The sequence below is a fragment of the Vigna umbellata genome, chromosome 7 (genome assembly GCF_029865625.1).
Source record: "Vigna umbellata cultivar VRB3 chromosome 7, Vumbellata_1.0, whole genome shotgun sequence".
Taxonomy (NCBI): domain Eukaryota; kingdom Viridiplantae; phylum Streptophyta; class Magnoliopsida; order Fabales; family Fabaceae; genus Vigna; species Vigna umbellata.
The window spans coordinates 48,442,868-48,469,573 of NC_142171.1; the positions used below are offsets into that span (position 1 = coordinate 48,442,868).

Here is a 26,706-nt window from a genome sequence, read left to right on the forward strand (position 1 = left end):
GACTCATATATGTTGATTATTGGATTGGTAAAGTATGACTGTGGATAAGTTAAGCCAGGCTGTCCATCCTGATATTCAGTGATTACTCTTCTCACGTAGAGAGGGTAAGTCATGCGTGTGAATGGCAGGAGGTCCTTAGTCCATAAGTTAACATGGGCGACGTAAGAACGGATTAACCTCGAGTGGCAGCTGTTGAGTGTATCCCAGTTACTACACCACTCGGGTGCAGGGACGCTTGTAACTACACAGATCATACAGTTCGGACGGTCGTCTTATATATATATATATATATATATATATATATATTTATAGATGTTACATGATGTTATATGTTAAACTATGTGCTTGAGTGGAATGATATGTTCATTGTATGTGTTGAATTATAAATTAAATTATATAAGCTTACCCTTTCGTTTTTCCTTGTGTTGTCCATGGTATGTGTACGTTCGTCTTGTCTTGCAATGATCATCCGTTGTGGATGTGAGCAGAAGGCGAGGCTACTCTGGAGGACGTTATTGAAGAAGAAAACTTAGTTGAAGTGGAAGTGAAAGCGGAGCAGTAGGACGTCCGTATTTTCTTTCTAGTTTAGGACGTCCGTTTTTGGTTTATACGTTCGGTTATTTTACGTGTTCGTTATTAGCTTTCACTGATTCAGTTTTGTCTATTGTAATTCTGCACCTTAAGCCGTTCGGCTTTTGAACTCTGATTATATAAAAACTGAATTGATTTACTGTTAATTGTAATTAATTCTGATTTATGGTAATTACTGTATTTTGGGATGTTACATTAGTGGTATCAGAGCAGTTTTGTTCTTTTAAGGGACATTGTAGGTTATGAGTGCACTATGTTTTTGCTGTGTGCTTATTATGTGTTTAATGAGTTATTGTTTTAACTCTTGAACATTACTAACGCTCGTTTTTCTCTGGTCCAGAGAACTAATGGCGCCTAGACTCCCTCCTCCTCCGCAACCGAACGAGTCTGATACGTCCAGCAACACTAGGTTGTTGGAAACCGTGGTTGAAAGATTGCATCAACAAAACACGACGTTACTGGAGCAGAACGCCACACTGATGCAGCAAAACCAGGCCGCTATGCAGAGTTTGGAGGCCTCTCGTGCCAACTCTGAAACAACCCAAAGGCAGCTAATGGAAATCCTAACGGCAACAAGAGGTGCGCCTGGAGCATCCTCTTCCAACGCTGCCCAACCTGCTGCTGAGTGGAGTTTGGAGAGCTTTTTACAACACCATCCAGTCAAGTTTAGTGGGAAATGTCTCCCTGACGAGGCAGATCAATGGTTACGGGATATGGAGAGGATCTTCAATGCTAAGAGGTGTCCGGATGAGAACTGCTTGGCGTATACTGAGTACTTGCTTACTGGAGAAGCGAGCCACTGGTGGGCGAGCGCGAGGGCCATTCTGACGGACGCTCAACAACCAATCACTTGGGAAGTGTTCAAGAACAAATTTTATGAAGAGTACTTCCCTGACAGCGTCCGTTTTGCAAAGGAGGTTGAGTTTTTACAGCTGGTTCAGGGGGGTATGTCTGTTTCAGAATACACCAACAAATTCAAACACCTTGTCAGATTCAATACAATGGCCACCAGTGAAGAGTGGCAATGTCGTAAGTTTGAGAACGGTCTAAGGAGTGATTTGAAAGTTCTGATTTCAAGCTTGTGCATACGAACGTTTCCTGCCATGGTTGAGAGGGCCAAGGTGTTGGAGAAGAACATGGCAGAAGCGGAACGACACAAGAAACAACAACAAGCAGTTAGGGGACTAATCGTCTCCAGAGGCAATATAAATCCAAGAAGAACTCCTTACGCTCGTCCAAATCAGCCATCAAACACGAGCGGGTCTCAAGCTTTAGTTTCTGTCGGACAATCTGGACAACAAGGAAACGTTACTTGTTTCCAGTGTGGAGGACCACACTACCATTCGTCCTGTCCTCAATTGGTGGGAGGAAAACACTGCAACCGATGTGGACGGAATGGGCACTTGGAAAACGAGTGCAACATGGGTGGACGAGCAGTGATGAGGCCACCGAATGCGGGAAGGAATCAGCCGAGGGGAGGACGAGCCCAAGCAGTTGGACGTGTGTATGCCATAACTGGGGCGGAGGCAGCTAGCTCAGGTACACTTATCATCAGTACATGCTTTGTGTATGGTACCTCTTGCTGCGTGTTGTTTGATTCGGGAGCAACGCATTCCTTCATCTCGAAGGCGTGCGTTGGCAAACTGGGTTTAGACGTGAGAGAGATGCAGTTCGATCTGGTGGTGTCAACCCCAGCGGCTGGAGAGGTTAGAACGTCCACTATGTGCGTTCAATGTCCTATAGAAGTAGAAGGGCGTAAGTACAAAGTAAATCTCATCTACCTACCTCTTCAAGGTTTGGAGGTGATTCTAGGAATGGATTGGTTGGCTACCAATCACATTCTCATTGATTGTGGGAAGAAGGAGTTGGTGTTTCCGGATGAAGAAGGAGAAGAATTAACGGTAACGCTCGGTCAGTTAAAGGAGGATATAATGGAAGGTGCGAGCTGCTTCCTAATCATGACGCATGAAAACCAAGAGCTTGGAGATTTGAGGCAAGAACGAACGTCCGTTGTTGACAGTAAAGAACGAACGGTTGTGGATGAGTTTCCGGACGTTTTCCCTGAAGAAATACCTGGACTACCTCCGGCTCGTGAAATTGAATTCACCATTGATTTGGTGACGACGGTCGCACCCATCTCTATTCAACCGTACCGTATGGCGCCTGCAGAGTTGGTTGAACTCAAGAAGCAGATTGAAGAGCTGATGGACAAGCAATTCATTAGGCCGAGCGTATCACCCTGGGGAGCGCCTGTGCTCCTAGTGAAAAAGAAGGATGGCAGCTCTCGGCTATGTATAGATTACAGGCAATTAAACAAGCTGACCATCAAGAACAAGTATCCCCTGCCGAGGATAGATGACTTGTTGGACCAACTGCATGGGGCAACAGTATTCTCAAAGATTGATTTGAGATCCGGATATCATCAAATCAAAGTTAAGGAGGATGACATTCATAAGACAGCGTTCAGGTCTCGGTATGGGCATTATGAATATGTGGTGATGCCATTTGGAGTGACGAACGCTCCAGCCGTGTTTATGGAGTATATGAATCGCATCTTCAAACCTTATTTGGATGAGTTTGTAGTCGTCTTCATAGATGATATTCTCATCTATTCCAAGACCGAAGACGAGCATGAGGAACATCTTAGAATTGTACTTGGAGTGTTACGTGAGAAGGAATTATATGCCAAGTTGTCTAAGTGTGAATTCTGGATGAGGGAAATTCAGTTCTTGGGGCATGTGGTGTCGGCTGGAGGTATTTCGGTAGATCCAGCGAAAGTACGAGCGGTACTGGAATGGGAGAGTCCGCGTTCGGTCACCGAGGTGCGTAGTTTTGTTGGACTGGCGGGCTACTACAGACGTTTCATTGAAGGTTTTGCTAAGATAGTAGCGCCGCTAACTCAGTTGACTCGTAAAGATCAGCCGTTCGCTTGGACTGATCGTTGTGAAGCCAGTTTCCAAGAGTTGAAGGTGAAACTGACGAGCGCTCCAGTGTTGGTCATTCCAGACACGACCAAACCTTTCGAAGTGTATTGTGATGCGTCTCACCAAGGTTTAGGTTGTGTGCTGATGCAAGAAAAGCGAGCGGTGGCGTACGCGTCTCGTCAGCTGAAGATTCATGAGCGGAATTACCCAACGCACGACCTGGAATTGGCAGCGGTCGTCTTTGCACTGAAGATTTGGAGACATTATCTGTACGGATCTACATTTCAAGTCTTCAGTGATCACAAGAGCCTCAAGTATCTATTTGATCAAAAGGAGTTGAACATGAGGCAGAGGCGTTGGCTGGAGTTTTTGAAAGACTATGAGTTTGAACTGCTGTATCACCCTGGAAAGGCCAATGTAGTGGCGGACGCCCTAAGCAGGAAGGCAGTGCACGTCTCGGTTATGATGGTGAAAGAGTTGAGTTTAGTGGAGAGCTTCAGAGATCTAAGGTTACAGTTCGAATTGGAGCCGAACAGCATCAAATGTTGTAACCTTAGAATATCTAGCAACGTCTTTGATCGTATCAGGATGAAGCAACGCGAGGACGAGGAGTTGGTGAAGATTTTAAGCGCGCTCGGTACGGATCAGGCCAAACATTTCAATACAGGAACGGACGGCCTATTGCGTTACATGGGTAGGACGTGCGTTCCTAATGATGGCGAGCTGAAGCGAATCATATTGGAGGAAGCTCATCATAGTCGTCTTAGCGTACATCCCGGTATGACTAAGATGTACCAGGATCTTCGATGCTCGTTCTGGTGGCCTGGAATGAAGAATGATGTCGCTCGCTTTGTAGCGTCATGTTTAACTTGCCAGCGTGCAAAGGCTGAACACCAACGACCAGGCGGCTTACTTCAGCAGTTGGAGATTCCCGAATGGAAGTGGGATAGCATGTCTATGGATTTCGTGACCCATCTACCACACACGGTCAGAAATCATGACTCAATCTGGGTGATCGTGGATAGGCTAACAAAGAGCGCCCACTTCCTGGCCGTTAACTTGAAGATGTCAATGACAAATCTGGCCAAGTTGTACATCAAGGAGATAGTTCGGTTGCATGGAGTGCCTTCAAGCATAATTTCTGACCGAGACACAAGATTCACATCTCGTTTTTGGCAATCGTTACAAGGAGAGTTAGGAAGCAAGTTACAAATGAGTTCGGCCTATCACCCTCAGACGGACGGCCAATCTGAGCGAACCATCCAGACGCTGGAAGATTTATTGAGGACGTGCGTCCTAGATCATATGGGAGTATGGGATGAAGTTCTGCCGCTCGTTGAATTCACGTATAACAACAATTTTCAAGCAAGCATAGGAATGGCACCGTTTGAAGCTCTCTATGGAAGGAAATGCCGAACGCCACTTTGCTGGTTCTAGGATGGAGAGAACGTGCTAACTGGACCTGAGCTCATCCAGTAAACAACCGAGAAGGTTAAGTTGATCCAAGATAGATTGAAGACGTCCCTGAGCAGGCAGAAGTCCTACGCTGATAGAAGAAGAAGACCTTTGGAGTTCGCTGCAGGAGACCATGTTTTCCTTAGACTCAATCCGATCACGGGAGTAGGCCGAGCCGTTCGTTCAAAGAAGCTATCTCCCAAATTCATTGGACCGTATCAAATCTTGAGGAAGATCGGACCAGTAGCGTACGAGCTTGCATTGCCGCCTCAACTGTCTAATCTGCATCCAGTCTTCCACGTTTCTCAACTCAGAAAGTATATAGCCAATCCCTCTCATGTCTTGGAGCTGGAAGATATTCAACTGCGCCACGACCGAACGCTGGAGTTGCAACCAGTCGGTGTGGAAGACAGCCGCACCAGGCTATTCAAAGGAAAAGACGTCCGTCTAGTTAAAATGGTGTGGGACGCGAAGACTGGCGACTCAACATAGGAAGTGGAGGATGCTATGAGGAGCTTGTATCCCCACTTATTTACGAGTGAGTTTCTAATTTTCGAGGACGAAAATTTTTGTAGTTAGGGGGAATGTGAGGCCCTAGATAATTAGCACTAAAAATCTCTGTCACATCAAATTAATGCACTGATGAGTCACCTGACTGGTCTCATTAATGCATTGCGCCACACATACAGTCTCATTAAAAACGTACTCACACACTCTGACGCACGCCTGCCAAGTGTCACTTTGGAACCTTCTGAATCTGCAAGGGGAAACAGGTGTTCGCATGAGAGTGCACGTTCGTTTGACGTTGAGAAGAAGGAAATGATTTTCTGAAAACACTTCTTCTCACTCTCTGCATTCACCTTCTTCCTCACGAAACTCTGGCCTTTCATTTTCTCCATCTTCTCTCTAGAAACCTTCACCTTCTCTCTACTGTAACTCTTCACCTTCTTCTCCGATCACGTTTCAGAACCGTAGGAACGTTCGCCCAACTGCAAGCTACCAACTGGACCGAACAGTTTCAAAGGCTGAAACTGGTAAGTCTCCTTTAGTAGTTCGTTCTAGGGTTTCTTGAAAAACTACGTTTTGGCTGCATGCAAGAGTGTATTCTAAGTCCTGTGATTTTATTGTGGCTAGATTTGTTTTGAAAGAGTAATGTGATATTGAGGGTAGCAAAACGTTAGTTGAACGAAGCCACCAATCTTGCACTTAGGATAAAGTTGCTTACAAATCCGGGTAAGGGAAGCTTATATATTTAATTTGTACTTGTATGATTTTATGAAGGCATGATCTGGGTTGTCTGTATGAAATATATGTATATGTGCTGTTCTGGATCTGCATGAACGAACCCTGTTGTGCTGTATGAATATGTTTTCTGTTGGTTGAAATGCATGTTGAATTGGACTCGTATGAAAGATGTATGACTATAGTATAGTTGGATCTATTAATGTGAAGAAAGCTGTATAGTATGTAAATTAATGTGGATATGAAATTATAAAGTATGTATCGTATGAGAAATGTTAAAGTTAAGAAAGTGGGAAAAATCTGGATATGATAAACTCTTCCTATGATAAAATACGCTCGTCACCGTACGGTCTTATACCGTTCGGTTTTTCCTAGAAATAACTTAGACTGGAATTCTTTCATTTGGAAAGAACTCCGCTCGAGAACGAGCGTCCCCATTTGAATGTCTGAGCGTTCGGTTCAGCTCAGTTTTATATAAATACCCAAAACTTTAAAATACGTAACGTTCGGTCTTATACCGAACGTTCGTTCAAATTAGCGCTCGGTCTTAAACCAAGCGTTCGTCATGATTGGTGCTCGGTCATCTACCTAGCGTTCGTATTAATGAAGTGTTCGGTCTTAGATTGAACGCTCGTCCTATCTTTGATTCCTTAACGAACGTAAATAGCGTTCGTCCAAATACTTAATAAATGTATATTGTCGCGTTCGGTCATTGACTGGCAGTCGACCCCTTTTAAACAAAAGGTTCTCAATGTAGTTAAGTATTCTTCTTGATGTATCTTCGTCCAGTAGAGTCAACCTGACCTCTTGGTACTTAAAATATTCTGAAAATGGTCTTATTATTCTGGAGTCGTTCTGATTGTTAATGGGTTCTTCTAAATCTGGTTTTGAACGTTCGTCCTCTTCCTTCAGAAAGTTTAACGTTCGTCTTTTTAAGAGAGTGGAACATAGAATGAAAATGTGGTAAATATGAAAGGTTAAGGTGTTTGAACACTATATTAAATGATTGTACGATATTGGATCTGAACGAGCGTTCCAGGGAGGAACGACTCATATATGTTGATTATTGGATTGGTAAAGTATGACTGTGGATAAGTTAAGCCAGGCTGTCCATCCTGATATTCAGTGATTACTCTTCTCACGTAGAGAGGGTAAGTCATGCGTGTGAATGGCAGGAGGTCCTTAGTCCATAAGTTAACATGGGCGACGTAAGAACGAATTAACCTCGAGTGGCAGCTGTTGAGTGTATCCCAGTTACTACACCACTCGGGTGCAGGGACGCTTGTAACTACACAGATCATACAGTCCGGACGGTCGTCTTATATATATATATATATATATATTTATAGATGTTACATGATGTTATATGTTAAACTATGTGCTTGAGTGGAATGATATGTTCATTGTATGTGTTGAATTATAAATTAAATTATATAAGCTTACCCTTTCGTTTTTCCTTGTGTTGTCCATGGTATGTGTACGTTCGTCTTGTCTTGCAATGATCATCCGTTGTGGATGTGAGCAGAAGGCGAGGCTACTCTGGAGGACGTTATTGAAGAAGAAAACTTAGTTGAAGTGGAAGTGAAAGCGGAGCAGTAGGACGTCCGTATTTTCTTTCTAGTTTAGGACGTCCGTTTTTGGTTTATACGTTCGGTTATTTTACGTTGTAAAACCATTCGTTATTAGCTTTCACTGATTCAGTTTTGTCTATTGTAATTCTGCACCTTAAGCCGTTCGGCTTTTGAACTCTGATTATATAAAAACTGAATTGATTTACTGTTAATTGTAATTAATTCTGATTTATGGTAATTACTGTATTTTGGGATGTTACAGTATAAATGATAATATTTTATTTCAGTAAAGTTATATACAAATTGTAATAAGAAAGAAAATATATTAAATATGTGACTTAATTTTATAAATATAGAACAAATTAAATAATTAGAAAAAAATTAAGAAAAATTATAAAATGAAAGAGAGAAAAAAAGTCAAAATGATCAGAATAAAATAAGAATGAAAATGAAGACAGACGAATATGTAAATATTCATTCTATTTTTATACTCAATTGAAAAAATTACACATTAATTATAATATTTGAATTAAGCAATGTAATATTTTTTTTATTTAAATAAAAACGAGTTTATTTAGCATTCCAAATTCTGACCATTGTGTTAAATGAGAACAGGTTCTATATCTAAAGTCCACGAACATTTGATCTAATAAAAAGTATACAATAAATAAGGTCTTAAAAGGTGCATTAACTTTGTTACCTTTCCTTCATTATATTTTCGAACCACAATGAGCGTCAATTAAATGTCATTAAGTGGAACCGTTTTTCCAAAACCATGCATTCACATAATCATCAATAATACTTTCTATTAAGATATCTAAAAACAGACCAAAAACAAAGGAGAAATAGAAGTTAGTTCCCAAATTGACTTTTTGAACATGTTTCTGCATAAACGCTGCATTTTATTACGCCATAATCAAGGATCATTATCATTTTCAAAGCTTTTAACTTCCTAAAAATTCCAAACCAACTTGCTAAACATTTTTCCAAGCAACTGAGGAAAACAATACAATGGATGAAATCAAAGCAAAAGGAAATTTTCCAAGCAACTAAGGAAATTATTTATTATAAATATTTTTATTATTTTTAATATTATTTCTTATAAATTTATTATTATTATTATTATTATTATTTTTATTCTTATTACTATCTTTTAGAATTAGCATTGTGACCTAAGTAGTGAGATTGGAATATTTTAAAGTTTAAAGTTCAAAGTATAAACAAAAGTTTTATGAGATGAATTTCGTTATTTCAAGTCGCATCATCTCCAAAAAATAGTTTTCTCTTTAGTTCTTTTCCCTCTTTAAGTTTTTTTATCTGGTGAATCATCTGTTTGAAAATCAGAGGGTGTCAAAGTGACAATTATGGAAAGGTCTTCTAGTCTAAGTGAACAGTTATTGCAACAAAGTAAGTTGATTTCTACTTTTTTTCTCTAACTTTCTCATTTTTCCAATGTCTGTGAGCAGTTTTATAATGCATGTGTCTCATTTAAGTTTTCCATTAGGTTCTCTGTTGGTCAATGGTTTTAACCGCGTACCCTGATCATGATTTTGTGGTTTGTAGGTGCAAATAAAGCTCTTTGAGCTGAGGAAGCTTTTTTCCCTATAATTCGTCGGGCGAGGGCTTGAGCGTTGGGCACTTCCTGTTTCGTAGTAGTGTTTGTTATTTATGTTTTTTTTTATTTATTCTTGGTTTGGCTTAGGCTGATGTAAATTGATTCGGTGCATGTTTATTTTGTAGTTGGAATGGATAGTAGTACTCATGTATGTGTTATATGTTTGATGATGTTCAAATGAAATGAAAAGTGCGAATTAAGTATGTTGTGAGAGGGATTCCACAGGGAAATCCTTATTGTTGTTTTGTAGTGTTATATATTAGTAGGGACTTCAGGATTGAGGGATGATTATGACACTCTTAATAACTTCTAATCTCAAGTAGAGAATGATAGTTATGTTGTAAAGAGTAGTAGGAGATTCTTAGTCTGATGGTCATGTATTGGTCATAGATATTGGATGGATTAACCTTGGGTGTGGTAGTTTGATGTAGGCGGGCTACTTCACCACACACGGGGGCAGGTCCTCCATGAGTCCGACATCAATACATGTATTTGGATGATTGAAGTCTAAAGTTGATATGTTTATTTTTGTATTGTTTGATTTGAATAAGTATTGAGATATTAATGATTTAAAACGTATGAATGTTCTTTAGTACTTTAGTTTATCCTTTTGTCTTTTGTCTGTATGCGTTGTTTTCTCTTTGGCAATTATCACCTTAAAGATGTAAATAGAGGAGGATGTCTCTGGTGACCAGGTGCTAGCTGGTAATGGAGCTGAAACTTAGAATCAGACATTTCATCATTTCTTTTTTTGTTTTTGTATAGACTATAATATATTTTTGGTTCAATGTAGTGTGAGATCCTTAATAATTAGCTTAAGTTAATCCTGACACCTCACCCTTAATGCTTGCCACCTCATTCCCAGCCATTTAAAACCCACTCCCAATTCTGATTTTCACCTCTGCTGTGCACGAAAATTTAAGCCACCATCATTTCTCTGCTACATTAAAAATGCACCAATCTTTGCATGCAAGCACACCACGTGTCACGGGAGAGAATTCCAAATCAGAGTTTGGTGTGCATGTGGCAACCTGTGACACGTTCTTCCAATTTAACGTTAGTTTAACAAAATCAGACTTTTCGAAAACACACTTTCACTTACACGAACTCATCTTCAACCTCTGAAATTCACCCTTTCATATTCTCCAACTTCTCTCTTGAACCAGTGAACTTCCTTTTTACTGTAAAAACTTATATCTCTTCTCCAATCACGATTTCAGCACCGTAGGAGTGTTCGTTCAGTTGTGATCTTCATTTTGGACCGAACAGAAATTAAATCCAACCTGGTAAGTCTCCTTACTGTAGTTCGTCCTTAGGTTTCTGGAAAAATAGAGTTTTTCATACATGCAAGCATGTATTCTAAGTGTTCTGTGTTCCATGGTTAGATTTTTGTTTGGAAGAGTCAAGAACGTGAGGAAAGCTTAGTTGGACAAAGCCATTTTTACTTCTAGGACAAGCTTGAATTCTAATCCGGGTAAGGGAAGCTTATGTGTTTAATTTATACTTGCATGTTGAGTATTCTGGATTGCATGTATGAAAAGTATGAAGTTTGAGCTGTTATGGATGTTTACTGATATCTGGTATGAATTCTGGTTTTGATTGATCTGTCATGAACGAGCACTGCTTGCATGTATTATATATGTTGTTGATCTGGATTTAAATGCATGATTGATTTGATTATGTATGAATGGAGTATGGTTATTATGTGGTTGGAATGATTAAAATGTCGAAATCTGTATGATGAGAATGTTTGAGGTGAATTAAATCTGGAAACGAAAGTATAAAGTTTATAAATTTGAAATCTGGAAAATTCTGTTAAGCTTGTGGAAATCTGAGATTTTAGATCATTCCCTTTGCAAAATGACGCTCGTCACTGTACGGTATTAGACCGTTCGGTTTTCATTAAAATAACTTAGATTGGAATTCTTTCATTTGGAAAGAATTCTGCTCGAGAACGAGCGTCCCCATTTTCTTTATGAATGAGCGTTCGGTTCAGCTCAGTATAGATAAATATTTGAAACTTTATAAATACGTGACGTTCGGCCTTAAGTCGAGCGTTCGTCCTCAATGACGTTCGGCCTTAAGTCGAGCGTTCGTCCTTAATGTCGTTCGACCTTGTGTCGAACGTTCGTTTTACAGAGCGTTTGTCATTATATTGAACGTTCGTCCCAATTGGCGCTCGGTCTTATACCGAAGCGTTCGTCCTAGATAGCGCTCGGTTTATACCAAGCGTTCGTTCTGATTTGGGCTCGGTCATTGACCCAGCGTTCGTCCAAGGAGGGTTCGGTTTTATAACTGAACGCTCGTCCTTATCATTGAATTCTGAGCGAACGTAACTGGCGTTCGTCCAAATTGTTAATTAACGTTCGTTCGTTGACTGGCAGTGTTGTTTTCTGAAATCAAATCCTATTTGGTTGTGTATCTAAATATTTTCTTACTGACTGTATCCTTTGGATTCTACCTGGAGTCTTTATACTTAAAATTTTTCTAAGTATCATCCATATCTTCTAAGATCAGTACCTTCAAATTTTAAGTGTTGAAACGTATTAATTTGAACAAATGGTTCGTTTCTTTTGTTCAGAAACGAGGATGTAGGAGTACTGTAACATGTTAGTCCCTATTGATTGAGTGATGAACGTTCGTGAATTTAAGAGAGTGGAACACAGAATGAAAATGTGAATATGAGAAATGTTTGATATGGACGAATGATATTTTGAACGAATTATTGGAAATGGATTTTTACGAGCGTTCCAAGGAGGAACGTCTCAGATATGATTGATTATTGAAGTTTTGTAAAGTATGACTGTGGGCATGCTAATGCTGGCATGGTCCATCCTGATATTCCGTGATACTCATCTTCACGTAGAAGGGAGTACTCATGTGTGGGAATGGCAGGAGGCTCTATTCCTTAGGGGTACTTTGGATAGAGTTAACCTCGAGTGGCAGCTGTCGAGTGCAATACAGTTACCACACCACTCGGGTGCAAGGACGCCTGTAGCTACACGGTTCATACAGTCCGGACGGTCTGTCTTTTATATACGTATCGATATGATTGTGGATTGATAAGCTTACATGTTGTTTGAGTGGATTGAATGGTAAATGTATGTGATGATTTTATAAATTAAATATTATAAGCTTACCCTTGCATTTCCTTTGTGTTGTCTACTGTCCATGTACCTCCGTCTTGTCAAATGCAATGATCATCCGTTGTGGATGTGAGCAGATGATGGTACGTCCCTTGAACAAGTGCTGGAAGAAGAAAATTTGGATGAAGCTAACCTGGTGGAGGTTGAAGTAAAGGCCGAGCCTTAGAGTGCTCGTTAGAATAGTACTGTGCGTGTTAGTATAGTATGAACGTTCGGTCAATTATTTTGTAAGGCCGTTCGTCTTATCCATCTCTGATTGTATTTTGACGTACGTTAGTGAAATTATCTAAGAACGTTTACTCTTGGTTTCATTCGTATGCGTTATACGCGTTCCCTATACTGATGCCGTTCGGCTTTTGATTTTGGATTAATGCAAAGACTGTTTATGATTACTGATAATTGTAATTAATTCTGATTTATGGTGATTACTGTATTTTGGGATGTTACATGTAGTATATCTCATTGTAATGTAGGACCATGTATATATTTTTGCTATTATATATTATATTTGGATAATTGTAACAGTAATTTTTTTAGCTAACTATTTTGTATTATTAAAAATTTTGATGCATTTTATAATAATTAAACTATGAAAAATTAAGATGTTACAACAACAACAATAATAATAATAATAATTATTATTATTATTATTTAATTAAACCATCTTAATTTATTGTAGGTGATATATATTGTTTGATAATTAACTAATTTGGATAAAATTATAAAATAATATGTAATCACTAAAAAAACAAGATAACATGTAAGATAACATAGCAGTCACTTATAAAACTAAAGAAATGATAGTTGAAAATTATAAAATTTTTAAATATTTAATTTATCACAAAATTTTAATATCAACTTAATTGAATATATCCAAATTTAAGAAAAACTTAAAAAATAATAATCTTAATTTAAATTTCTTATTCCCTTTGCTTGCTTTTATATATATATATATATATATATATATATATATATATATATATATATATATATATATATATATATATTTTGTTTTGTAATAAATACCAGAATTAGGAGGTTGTTACATATTTTCTTATATACTTTAAATTTACTTTAAATTGCTTATTAAAGTCATTTGAATACTATTTGCAGAAGATATCTTGATGTTAAAATCAGTAGATGACTAAGCAGAAAAACATTAGTTGTATTGTGCATATAAATGAAAGTCATACCTTAGACTTTTACTTTTGTAATATTTATGAGTTGTTACTTTTTTGTCGACTTAATCATAGCTTAATCATACCTTAATTAATATTAACATGTTGATTTGTGATTATCATTCGTGTCAATCTAACTTCATTTTGTAATAAGTCGATCTTGTTGTCAGTCTGGATGATCAACCAAAGGATAATTGACCAAGGATGAGTAGTTCTCGAGATGATCGACTGAGAGTAGACAACCAAATGTGATCAACCAAAAGTAGTTGGACAAATGTGGTCACCAAGTGTAATCAGTCATATGTAGTCACTCTAGAGTGGTTAGTCATAAGTGGCCAATCATAAATAATAAACCAAGGATGATCAATCACATGTGATCGACAAAAATATGATTGATCTTGAAATTAGACTATTTACTTATAATGTGAACCAAGCATACACTACATTTTCAAATTGATCTTGAAATTATCTTGAATCAAGCATACACTACATTTTCAAATTATATAATCCAAAATTTTTATAGATTTTATAATCTGAAAAATTTTAAAGTACACAATAAAAAAATTACTTTTAACATTCAAAAATTGAACAGGTTTAAAAAAGAAAAATAACTTTTAGAAATCATTTAATTTTTCTATGATTTATAAATTACTTTTGACTTTCAGATTATATAATCCAAAATTTGTTTTTAATTTCTAAATTATATAATTGAAAAGGAAAAAATATTTTTTTATACTTGGAAATGAAGAAAAAAACTGCCTTAATATTATTACATTTTTAGTAACCAATAAAAGTGGTGGAGAAGTTAATGGAAGATTCCAAATGAATATGAATCAGTAGATTGACCTTTCGTTTTCTGCAACTTTTATTAAACCAAATGTGTTTTTAACCAATTAAGGCTAAATATCAAGTTACAAAAATGAAAATATGAGAGTAAGTGATAAACTGTTATTACTATTATTAATGTTGCTATATATTTTATTTAACTTTAAACCTTTATAGTTTTATTATACTACTCAATTATTCAGCACTGGAAATATATGTAAATATTATCCACCAACGCCCTGATGGTTCAGAGACATTATTCCTCTCCAATCAAAGTAAGAAAAAAAAAATTCATTTAAGATAATATTAGAAATTAAATATATTAACTTATGAGTATATACTAATTTAATTTATTTTCAATATTTACTAAAACTAGTATAGTTAAGTCAAAATTAATCTTATTTCCAAAAGATTATCATCATTAGTATTAACTAAATCGATAGTAACTAAAATTAATATCAAAATAAAAATTAGTAGCTTTCAGTTAAATTAGATTTTTTTTCTCAAAAGTAATACTGCAGAAAAATTTCTTAAATCGATCCACTGAAACATTATTTTTCATGATGGATTTCTTTAGAGTTAGTTTTTTTGTCTTCTAAAATGGGGAGAAAAAATAAAAATAATTAAATATTAAAAATTAAAATTAAAATTATGGAAAGGTAATTTAAAATATTGAGTTTAAATTTGATTCCAATAAATCTATTTGAGAAAATAAACTTCCAATAGATATATTTAAGACATTCTTTTTTTGGCTTTGGAAAGGGATTTCTTTGCTTTGGACACAATTGAAATTATGGTGGGTTGATTCCAAGGTATTATGATAAACCTCTGAATTTAGAAGATTTATTCACAAGAGAAAAATCTAAAGAACAATCCATCCAATTTTTGTTATTATTTAGCTAAATCAATGATTGATTACTGGAGCAAATAACAGCAACTATCACATGAGAAAAATCATCTTTTTCTCCTTAGATATGAATAAGTTTGATGAACATTATAGTTACTCAAACTGAGAGAGAGACAGAGAGGATGCATCAAATTTTCTGATCAGAAACCAGAGTGTTAAGTTATTCAGATTTAAAGAAAAAGATCGTTATATAATGTTAATGACATTTTCCAATCCAATTTGAAAGAAAACAATAAACAAAACCAATCATTCCTTGCTCTCATCCAATGAAATTTTCCAACACTTGTGATGGAAAAACTAAAATATAATCAACCAACAAGATATGGAGTCCAAATTCTCTCCTGAGTTTTTGGTGTTCTTCTGCTAAGCCTTGAAAATGTACTATGTTGGTATATTCTAAAATATCAAACTCAGTTTTCATCAGTATGATGGCACTAAAAATTCAACAAAAGAATCCAAATTTCATGATGAGAAATATCTCAGTTTTCAGTCCTTAGTTGATTTTCCCAGTTCTTCATCATCTCCAGAAGAATCTCATTCCATGTGTCTATAGGTCCAGGCAAACACCAATGAACACAATCATTCTGCACATGCTTTACATTTCCATTAACAAATGGAGAAGGATTCATATAAGGACCTGGATGGCCATCTGGTCTCAGAAATGCTAACTTGGTCACATCCAATGCCTCCAACCTTAACCTTCTCCTGGCTTTTGCCTTGGCTTCTTCCACTTCTTCAATCTCAATCTTTCTCATCTCAGCATTCATTCCTTCAAGTATCTTCTCCTCATTCCTATAAGGCTTAGTCTTTGGACAAGCACCAGCCTTATCCCACTCTCCTTCAAAATGATGTGGTGTAAATGTTGTCACAATCACATCAATTCCTCTGCCTCTAGCTCCTCTCCTATCAACTATGCTCTTCAAGGTGGTCCTCAGGGCTTTTCTCAACACATCATAAAAACCAATCTCAGTGTGATTAAGACCAGGACAGTAATGGCAACCTAAGACTGAATCTCCCTCATGGTAAACTGCTGGAATCAAAAACCAATGCCCAAATGATAACACAATCAAGTCCATTTCATCCATGTCCCTTGCCCATCTCTCATCCACATGATCCAAGTACAATTTGTTATTAGGGTCAGTGCTTGATTTTTCAATGCCATACACAAGAAAAGGAGACCAATACAAGGAAACAGTTGCATTGAATGAGGGAAAGTTCCACCTGCTGAACTGGTTTTCCTTTCTAGTTTTGTTGCTGTAGACAAGTTTAGGAGTTGAAGCAGTGGCTAACATGCACAGAAGGGACTCTAATTGGTTCCTTGCCATAGAGTCCCCCACAAAAGCTACATGCTTGTTCTTAATGAGTTGGAGAAAAGTTTGAGGCTCAAACCTTGGAAGGTTGCACTCAATCGGTTTCCATCTCCATTTTAGATATTCCAAGTCAGTCCTTCCATGTGTTATGCAGTTCCTACCTTCTTTGATAGTACCACATGTTGTATCATTGTACAAAGGACCCCTACTGTCACTCACCCATTCACCATTGAAATAGTCACATCTAGTCTCATTAGTTTTTTCTCTTTCTGCAATGAAGAACAACAAAGTCTTGTAACACATCCCAGGTTGCTAATCATGTTACAATTCAAGGCACAAACACATAATTTTAATTCCCATTAACTCATCAATTGAGTTTTATAACTAAATTTTTAAACTTTCCCTTGTTATTCTTGCTTTTTTCTATTCAAACCTATGAAAACAGAAAAAGTAATTCAAAACAGGACAACAGTTTTTGTGAATTAAAAGCAAAACCAGAAATTAAAAACAGAAACAAACATGTCCTAAACTTACGCATACATATACATAGTTAGACCGAAAATGAAAATTTGAATGAATATTTAACATATACAAGAAGAAAAAATGAGAACTTTACAATCTTATGAATAAGAAAGTGTGCATGGAAAAACCTGGAGAAGAAGGTGGAGAAGCAGAAGCAGAAAGAGAAGAAAGGTAGGTGATGGTGTTATTGGAGGAAAGGGAAAGATGAGGATTAGGAAATGGAGAAAAGGGTAAAGGGTAAAAGAATGAAATGGGAAGGAGGACACAGAGAGTCCATGGAAGAAGTCTCTTCATGAGGGAGAGGGATTTGTCTGTGTTGAATAAGTCATTAGTTCCCATGTTCAAACCCTTTCTTCTTGCTATGCTTTTCCCCTTCTGTGTTTTCAACAGAGAAGAATGAAGAAAAACACTGTGGTTTTTGTTTTTTGCAGTGATCATGTGAGTGAAAGTCAAAAGGAGGATAGAGACCGAGAGAAGCAGGTTTCATGGGGTATTTGGTTATACAAACACGTAGAGAGATCTCTCTGATTGCTCTCTCGTACTAACTAATCTTTTGAAATTGTCATAGATAAGACTTTTCCAAATGTTAATGGGTATATTTGGAAAATTTTCCATAAAATCTTTTAAAACTAAAAATAAAATATTAAAAAAAATTTATCAAATAATTTGTTAGAAGTGTTTTTTTCTTCTTCAAGTTTTACTAATATGTTACATTTTTTTTATTTGAGTCTAAGTATTTTAGAAAGATGTGATTATTGGTTTTGTTTCCTAGTATTTAATTCACTTTTTTTTTCTTCTATCTCTTTAAACTCACTTATCAATTCACTATTTTTCTAAGTGCAATTTGAATGACTAGTTGGAGAAAATTGGAAAGAAAAATCACACTTTTTGTTCTATTTTCTTTTTATGTTTTTAATCTTATTACAAATTTGTGTGAATGCTACTTTAATGGAATTATTATCAAATTTAATGATAGATAATTTAGAGTAATTAATCTTATCTATATTTATATTTGGAATAGATTAAAATGCTCCATTCTACCTAATTTGATCACACAAATAATGGTAACATCATTCTTTTACGGAAAAATTTAAATGGGCAATATTCCAACTAAAATTAAAAGATATTTGTTAGCACTGAATAAAATGGATTTTTTTAATAAAATTTAATTATAAATTCTCAAATTTATAAGTTATTCAAAACTTAATATATAATTTTTTTATATGATTTTTTAGATATATATATATATATATATATATATATATATATATATATATATATATATATATAATTTATTGATGAACGCATTTATGTGATTATTTAGTCTTTAATATTAGTTTTTGTATTTTAATAGAATATTTTAATTACAATTTGTTATAATTGGATTTATTTAGTATGAGATACAAAAACATGTTAAAAATAATTTTTTGTTGTATAAATGTTTTTTTGATATTTTGAGGTGTGTTAGTACAATTGTAATTAAGTTGAGTTTATTAAGGTGTGAAAATAAATTGGTTAAAGTTTCATGACACCTTAAAGATAAATCCAAAGATAAAAAATAATCAAGATCATAAGAAGTCAATTCAAGCATAGCATGGAAGAGAGAAGAAATTTGGCTAAGCCAAAAAGAAAGAAGATGCAACAAAAATTGGATCTTGCGATTTTCTCTATTTTTTCTACTAAAAGGGCTTTGATAATTGATAAATTTTTATTATTAAAGATAATTTGGGGAAAATATATCTTAAGATATTTTATTTCATATTGTTAAATGTTACCTTATTTAATTATATCAATAAATATCAAAAGATAATATTTATCAAATCTTTTTTAATCTAGCAATATTTTCTTAAATATTTTTAGATCTTCACAACAATCAAATATATGTTGAAAATATTAGATTATTTAGAAGATAATTAGAGGAGAATGCATTATCATAAAGAAGATTACAACACCAAAAAAAGGAAGCCCAATCTTATTTCTATATAAAGAGGTTTAGGGAAACACATTAAGGAAGCTTAGGAACCCTTTGTGGGTTCAAATTTTGTCCTCTCTCTTCTCTCATGTTCTTCACTCTCTCTTCTTCTACTTTCATGTTATTTCTACATTCCATAGAGTGTTTCTGGGGTTGATTTGCTGTAATTTCTGAGGTTATATTTAGTGTTGTCAAAACAAACCTTACCCGCCCTACCATGGGTTGGCCACTTAGTGAGCCAACCCAATCCGACTCACTTATTAGCGAGCCAAAAAAATTTAAACACAGCCCGACTCACTTATTAGCAAGTCGAAAGAATTTGAACACGACCCAACTCACCATAGGTTGGTGAGTTAAATGGGTTAGCCCAGTAGCTCACTTATTTACACGTTTTTTTTTTCAACTCTAAAAAATTAACAATTTTTTTCTAATTCAAATAAAATACAATCAAAAATCATCTTAAACTCCAAATATAATCCAAATGCAAGGACAAACAACAAAATTAGGTGGGTTTGCGAGCCAACCCGGCTCACCAGAGATTCAACTTGGGTGAGCCAGGTTCTTAGTGGGTTAGGTACAAAATTGACCCGTATCAAAATTTCAATTTTTTTTTCAACCTAACCTGGCCCAAACTTGTGGTGGGCTAAGTTGACTCATGGGTTCCAACCTATTTTGACAGCACTATTTAGATGAATAAATTTGTTTGTTCTTTTCTTTGTGATTTATTCTTATCTATGTCTTTTGCTTCTTGATAAAGTAAAAGTAACGATTTTACATCATAAAAAGTTAGCATGAAGTTAAATCTACATAACAAATCAATCATATGAGTCCAAGGGTTTTTACTTTTACTTGAGAATACACTTTGATTATAGTTAAAAACTTTCATGTGATTGAATGAATTTTTGCCAATAATTGAGAATGTAATTTGGTTAGTGGTACAAACTTTAACAAGAATTAATCAAAATTGTACTTTGTTTAAATAACTTTTTAGTTGATATAAGAGGTAAAAGAATAAACATGATTAGACATGGTAATATTTAATTGAGAATCTACTTTGGTTAAATTTATTATGATTAATTTACAAAGTGCTTGTTTTAAATTGATAATGTACTTTGACTAAGAGTGAGAATGCCAACAAATTAATTGAGAATTCACATTGATTAATTTGAAAATCTAAAACAATAATTTTTTGATAACCAATGATGAATCATATTTAAAAAAATAGTAAAATCAACCTATTTTTTTATATTGTTTTTTATCTTTTTAAATCTTTTCATAAATTTATTTTTATATTTTGTTATTTAGTTCTTTAATCTTTTATTTTATTTTATTTTTTTATTATTTTTATTATTTTATTTGACTAACGTATAGTTTTTATAAAAGCTAATTTATTAGAAATAATTCCATCTTCATGGAAGACTACTTAATTTATGAAATTTTCTTTTTTGGTTTAAAGTATTGTTACCTTCTCTTTTAGCATCTTGGCACTCCAGTTTTAAAGAATTTGATTATTCTGAGTGCTACGAAAATAAAAGGGGAAAAGAGTGGTGTGTTGAACTTTTTCGTAAGGGATATAAACATATATAATTGTTAGGCGTAACTTATTGGATGATTTGTGGAAAGATGTTGGATACTTTAGTCGTTCACCTACTTTGAAGACTTTGCACTTTTAAATATTGCAAAACCAATCATAGAGATCATTTGCAATCTCTCCAATAATTAAACGTTACTGTTGAGTAAGTGACAACATGTTCAACATGTAATATTATAAATATTATTTTCTCTTCATAAATAATTATATATATATATATATATATATATATATATATATATTAATCTATATATATGTGTTACAATTAAATATAAATTTTTCTTTATTTTTTTGTTAAGTCTTTGAATTTACTGTTATGAGAAAAGAAAGGAAAATAAATTAAATCCAATATCCCCTCAAGCTGCAACATATATATCCTTAATGCTTAGCTTGGACAACAAAGATTGAAATTGTGCTGGATGCAAAGCTTTAGTATGAATGTCTGCAAGTTGTGCTGAAGTAGGAATGGACAGGAGCTTAATTACACCAGCTTGAACTTTATCTCTTATGAGATGACAATCAATTTCAATATGCTTTGTTCTTTCATGCATGACTGGATTTTGTGCAATTTGTATAGCAGATTGATTGTCACAAAACAGAGAAACTGGTTGTGGTAGAGGTTGTTTCAAATCATGGAGCAAATACAGAAGCCATTGAATTTCACATGTTGTGGAAGCTAAAGCTCTATATTCTGCTTCGGTTGATGATCTAGATATAGTACCTTGCTTCTTGGATTTCCAGCTAATTAATGATGCACCATAGAACACATTAAAACCAGTCACAGACCTTCTAGTGTCAGGGCAAGCAGCCCAATCAGAATCACTAAAAGCCTTGAGAGCATGTTCTGTGTTGGAGGGAAAGAATAATCCTTGTCCTGGATTGTTCTTGATATATCTCAGGATTCTTATTGCTGCTGCATAGTGATCTTCCAAAGGATTGGAAAGAAATTGACTGAGAGTACTAACAGCGAAACATAAATCTGGTCTTGTGTTGGTTAGATATAGTAACCTGCCAAGAAGTCGTCTATAGGCCTGCACATCTGAATAGGGTTTCCCTTCTGTCTTGGAAAATTTTGTGCCTGGCTGTATAGGAGTAGAAACAGGTTGACACCCCAACAATCCTGCATCTTCTAGTAACTCTAGAGCATACTTCCTTTGTGACAAATTAATGCCCTGTTGAGATCTTGCAATTTCTAAGCCCAAAAAATACTTGAGTTGGCCTAAGTCTTTAATCTTGAACTTTGCATTCAATAGAGCCTTCACAGTTTGGATTTCCTAGATGTCATCACCTGCCAAAACTATATCATCTACATAAACAAGTAAGAGGGTAATATGAGCAAAATCACTTTTGACAAAAAGTGAATAATCTGATTTTGATTGTGTGTAGCCCAAAGAAAGTAAAGTAGTTGTCAACTTGTAATTCCATTGTCTAGAGGCTTGTTTGAGTCCATATAAAGACTTCAACAACTTGCAAACTTGTCCTGGTTTTTCAGATTTATAACCAAGAGGAAGAGACATGTATACTTCTTCATCTAGATCCCCATGTAAAAAGGCATTAGTTACATCTAGTTGATGTAAATACCAATGTTTGGAAGCTGCTAAAGCTAGAACCAATCTTACTGTTGTGAGTTTGACAACAGGTGAAAAAGTCTCAAAGTAATCTAAACCTTGTTGTTGTGTGTAGCCTTTGGCTACAAGTCTTGCCTTGTATCGTTCAATACTCCCATCAGCATGCCTCTTTATTTTGTATACCCATTTACATCCGATAGGTTGCTTTCCATTAGGTAGATCAGTCAAAACCCAAGTTTTGGTATTTTCTAAAGCTGCAATTTCTTGATCCATGGCATTTCTCCAACAATCATGTTTGATGGCTTGGTTATAGGTTTTAGGTTCACTAACTTGGGAAAGATTAAGGACATATGATTTATGAAGAGATGATAATGCATCATATGATAGATATGAAGAGATAGGATATAAGGTACCTGTGGATGACTGAGTGGCGGAAGAAGTAGATGACATGTTGCAATGATAGTCCTGCAGATAAGATGATGTATGTTTTGGCCTAATTGATTTCCTTTGTGGAGTAGCAGTGACAGGTTCAACAGAAACAGGCTGAGAAGAGAAAATAACAGGGTCGAAAACAATAGAAGGAGGAGATGTAAGTGGTAAAGAGGGTTGATCAGTAACTTCTGAGAAAAGAGGTGATGGAGGTGAAATAATTTTGGTGACAAAATCCAAGGAATTTTGTGTATTAATAGGTGAGTGCTTGTCACTAGTAAGAAAAGGAAATATATTTTCATAAAATACTACATTCCTTGATAGAAAAATTTCCCTAGAATTGAAATCTAACAAAAGGTAGCCTTTCACTCCTGTTTTAAAACCCAGTAAAACACATTTTCTTGCACGAGGTTGAAATTTTGTTCTATGAGTTTGAAGAGTTGAAGCATAGCAAAGTGAGCCAAAAACTCGTAAGTAAGTAATGTCAGGTTTAACATTGTGTAACAGCTGAGATGGAGAAAAATATGTCAAAACTTTGGAAGGTAAAATATTAATGAGTTGCACAGCATAACGAACAGCAAAAGACCAGAAAATTATGGGCAAATGGGATTGAAACATTAAAGATCTAGCAACATTGAGAATGTGTTGATGTTTTCTCTCAACGACTCCATTTTGTTGAGGTGTTTCAACACATGATAATTGATGTTGTATCCCTTTTTGTCTATAAAAATCTGTCATTGCAAACTCATTACCATTATCTGATCTAACAGCTTTTACATCAATGCCAAATTGTGTTTTTATATAAGAAACAAAGCCAATAAGTTGTGATCTTGTATCTGATTTACTTGTCATTAATTTAATCCATGTGTATCTAGACATATCATCCACTATAGTTAAGAAATATTTGAAACCATCAACAGAAGAAGTACTATAGGGCCCCCAAATATCAACATGAATTAAATCAAAAGGAGCTTTTGAAACAGTAGTACTTAATTGAAAAGGTAATTTTCTTTGCTTAGAATAATGACAAGCATCACAATGCGTGTATTTTGTATTGGGTAAAGTGGCATACATGTTGCGTAATTTGGTATAACAAGAAAAAGAAGGATGCCCTAGTCTGTAGTGCCAAATATCTATAGAGTTATGTCTTATTGTAGAACAAGCAATAGAATTCTCAGAAGTAATAGCAGCTGGTGAACCAAGGGGTGTGGGTGCAGGAACTATCATGACATACAAGCCATCTCTTTCTTCAGCTTTGCCAATCATCTGCAGGGTTGACTTGTCCTGTATTTCATAGGAAAATTCAGAAATGTTAAGTTTACAAGATAGAGATTTAGTTAACTTTGTGACCGAAATAAGATTGACAGAAAAATTAGGAATAAACAAGACATTATGTAAAGTAAGGTGTGGGCTAAGTGAAACAGTGCCAGAAAAATGAGCAAATGAAGAGTTCTTGTTGGGTAGTGATACTGTAATTGGTGAGATTCTATGATAAGAAATAAAATGAGACAAAGAATTAGATATATGATCAGTAGCACCTGTGTCTAGAATCCATTTGGAATAGATATTACCTTGAGCCTGGGAAGAAGTGGAAGCATTATGAGAGCTCACTAGATTAGTAGAATGTGGGATTGTGGGATTAGATTGAGGAAGAAGTGCCAATAAACCATGAATTTGCTCTTGAGAAAGTCCCAAAATTGCGGAATGTGACTGTGCCGGAGAATTATTATAAGAAGGAACTACTGTAGAAGAATCTGTTGTAACATTGTGGACTCTTTTGGATTTGAGATCAGGTGGTAATCCATGTATTAGAAAGCAAGTATCAATGGTATGGTTTGTCCTGCCACAGTGAGTGCATTGTCGAGGTGCACCAAACCTTCCCCCTGAGGAACGAGCCTGAGAACCTTGATAACGAGCCTGAGAACCTTGATATGAAGATCTTCCCCGACCATAATCATTGGCAGGAGAGGGTTTACCTCTGCCATTGAAGGTAGAAAAAGAAGGTTTAGATTGAGAAACTTGTGACTCCATGACTGGAGGTTGAGAAAGAATTCCTTATTGTAATTGTCGCTCATGTTGAATTATCATCGAAAAAATTTTGGGTAAAGAAGGCAAGGGATCCATGAGAAGGATCTGAGAGCGAACAACAGAGTAATTATCATTCAAGCCTCTAAGAAAACAAAGAACACAATCATTTTCACGATATTCCTTCATTGTCTTAGAAACAACACAACAAGAAGCAGAAGATTGGCATTCAGGAATAGGGCGAAAATTGCAAAGTTCATCCCAGAGAATCTTCATTTTAGTGTAATATGCAGTAACACTTAGATCAGACTGATGCATTGAATAAAGATCTTGATGCAATTGTGAAATTCGAACAGAATCACCTTGGGAGAAACGATCTTTGAGATCCTTCCATGCCGTAGCAGCAGAGTCAATCCAAATAATACTTGTAGCAATCTCATGAGAAACATAATGATTGATCCAAGATAAAACTAGATTATTGCAACGCTTCCATGCTTGAACCATTGGATCTGTACCAGCTGGACAAGGAATGGAACCATCAACAAAGCCAAATTTATTCTTCATTTGTAGTGCCATAGACATCGAGCGAGCCCATCCATGATAATTGTGACCTTCAAGAATCGGGGAAACAAGCACCAATGAAGGATTCTCATTAGGATGAATGTAATAGTCATGTGTTGTATCTTGCAACGATGCGAGAGTAACAGAGGGAGTAGCCATAAAAGGAGAAGAAAAAGGCAGAAAAGCCAAGAACGAAAGGTAGAAAATGAAGATCTGGACAGGAAAAGAATTGGTTGCGGAAGAACGTGATAAACAATTCCTATCCTTTCTTTTCTCATAACATTTACACATATAAGCCATAATTTAAATTAATTACCGCAAGGTTTATATTGTATACAGTGGTGATGACTTTTTCGTGAGAAAGTCATATAATCCAAAATAAAAATCTATTAAAATGAGATTTGGATCCAATCTCTTATTATCAAAGATTTAGAGGGCTCCATCCAAGGTTAAACTTGCAAATATCATCAAACAATTTTAAATTAAAGATGCAATGCTTAAAAAAGATCAAATGAATATTTCTCAAGTAAATAATCAAACTGTAAGTATGACTTTGATTATTTTTAAATTGTTTAGAGATGGTCAAACAAGCTAACTCATGTATATATACTTCTAAGCTTGTTTCCATACTAACATAATGACTTTGAATTGACAAATAAGCTAACAGATTATCAAACACGAGTTCTTTGAGTTCTAAGCTTGTGTCTTCCTTTTCTGTCATTTTGTCTTCCTTTCCTTGTTGATGACATGATTCCTTGATAAACAAATCTTTCCTAGGCAACAAAAAAAAAGAGACCAGCTAGTATTTTCTTTTAATGACAACTCAAGATGCTATCTTCTTTTCTTTCTTTTTCTTCTATTTCTTCTTTCTTTCTTTTCTTTCTCCTTTCTCGCTCTTTTTTCTTTTTCTTCTTTTACTCTTCTCTCTCTTTCTTTTCTTTCTCCTATCTCGCTCTTTTTTCTTTCTCTTTTTTTTCTCTACTTTCTCTTTCTTCCATTTCTATAAGTTCTTTTCTCTCTTGTGCTCTTTTAATCTTCAGCTCTTGTCTTCTTTTCAATGCATCTAATCTTTGCAAAGTTCTTTCTTCTTCCTCTTTCAAATATAGAATGTAGTTCTTGAGGTCTTCATTAGTAATCATAGGACTTGCATTCAAATTAGGAACTGATTAGTTTCATGCCCATAGCCTTCACATTTGGAACATCTTATAACACTTGATTTAACCCTTGAGAAAACATTTTTGTCATGCTTGTTCTTCCTTTTAATACTAAAAGTT

The 26,706-nt window shown here is 35.4% G+C and overlaps 2 protein-coding genes and 1 pseudogene across 2 annotated transcripts; 1 reads left to right on the forward strand and 2 right to left on the reverse strand.

Annotated features, from left to right (window-relative positions):
* Positions 1-938: 938 nt before the first annotated feature.
* LOC148196476 (uncharacterized) lies at positions 939-5,462 on the forward strand. The gene is made up of 4 exons (XM_088095402.1): positions 939-2,385; positions 2,980-3,413; positions 3,867-4,152; positions 5,098-5,462. Exons 1-4 carry the CDS (start codon positions 939-941, stop codon positions 5,460-5,462), a joined length of 2,532 nt encoding a protein of 843 aa, XP_087951528.1.
* Positions 5,463-15,577: 10,115 nt separating this feature from the next.
* LOC124842094 (xyloglucan O-acetyltransferase 1-like) lies at positions 15,578-17,806 on the reverse strand. The gene is made up of 2 exons (XM_047318502.2): positions 17,415-17,806; positions 15,578-17,033 (listed from the first exon to the last, which is right to left on the reverse strand). Exons 1-2 carry the CDS (start codon positions 17,722-17,724, stop codon positions 15,934-15,936), a joined length of 1,410 nt encoding a protein of 469 aa, XP_047174458.1. The 5' UTR covers positions 17,725-17,806; the 3' UTR covers positions 15,578-15,933.
* Positions 17,807-21,205: 3,399 nt separating this feature from the next.
* On the reverse strand, positions 21,206-25,610 carry LOC148196477 (uncharacterized; annotated as a pseudogene).
* Positions 25,611-26,706: the final 1,096 nt, after the last annotated feature.

Excerpts from the sequence above, each read along its gene's own strand:
- LOC148196476 (XM_088095402.1), top strand. The coding sequence starts at position 939 with ATGGCGCCTAGACTCCCTCCTCCTCCGCAACCGAACGAGTCTGATACG. Across the intron at positions 3,414-3,866 it reads GTCCGCGTTCGGTCACCGAG|AGGCGTTGGCTGGAGTTTTT; the intron begins GTGCGTAGTTTT and ends AACATGAGGCAG. Across the intron at positions 4,153-5,097 it reads GAAGATTTTAAGCGCGCTCG|GAGACCATGTTTTCCTTAGA; the intron begins GTACGGATCAGG and ends AGTTCGCTGCAG.
- LOC124842094 (XM_047318502.2), bottom strand. The coding sequence starts at position 17,724 with ATGATCACTGCAAAAAACAAAAACCACAGTGTTTTTCTTCATTCTTCT. Across the intron at positions 17,034-17,414 it reads TTCTCCACCTTCTTCTCCAG|AAAGAGAAAAAACTAATGAG; the intron begins GTTTTTCCATGC and ends TCTTCATTGCAG.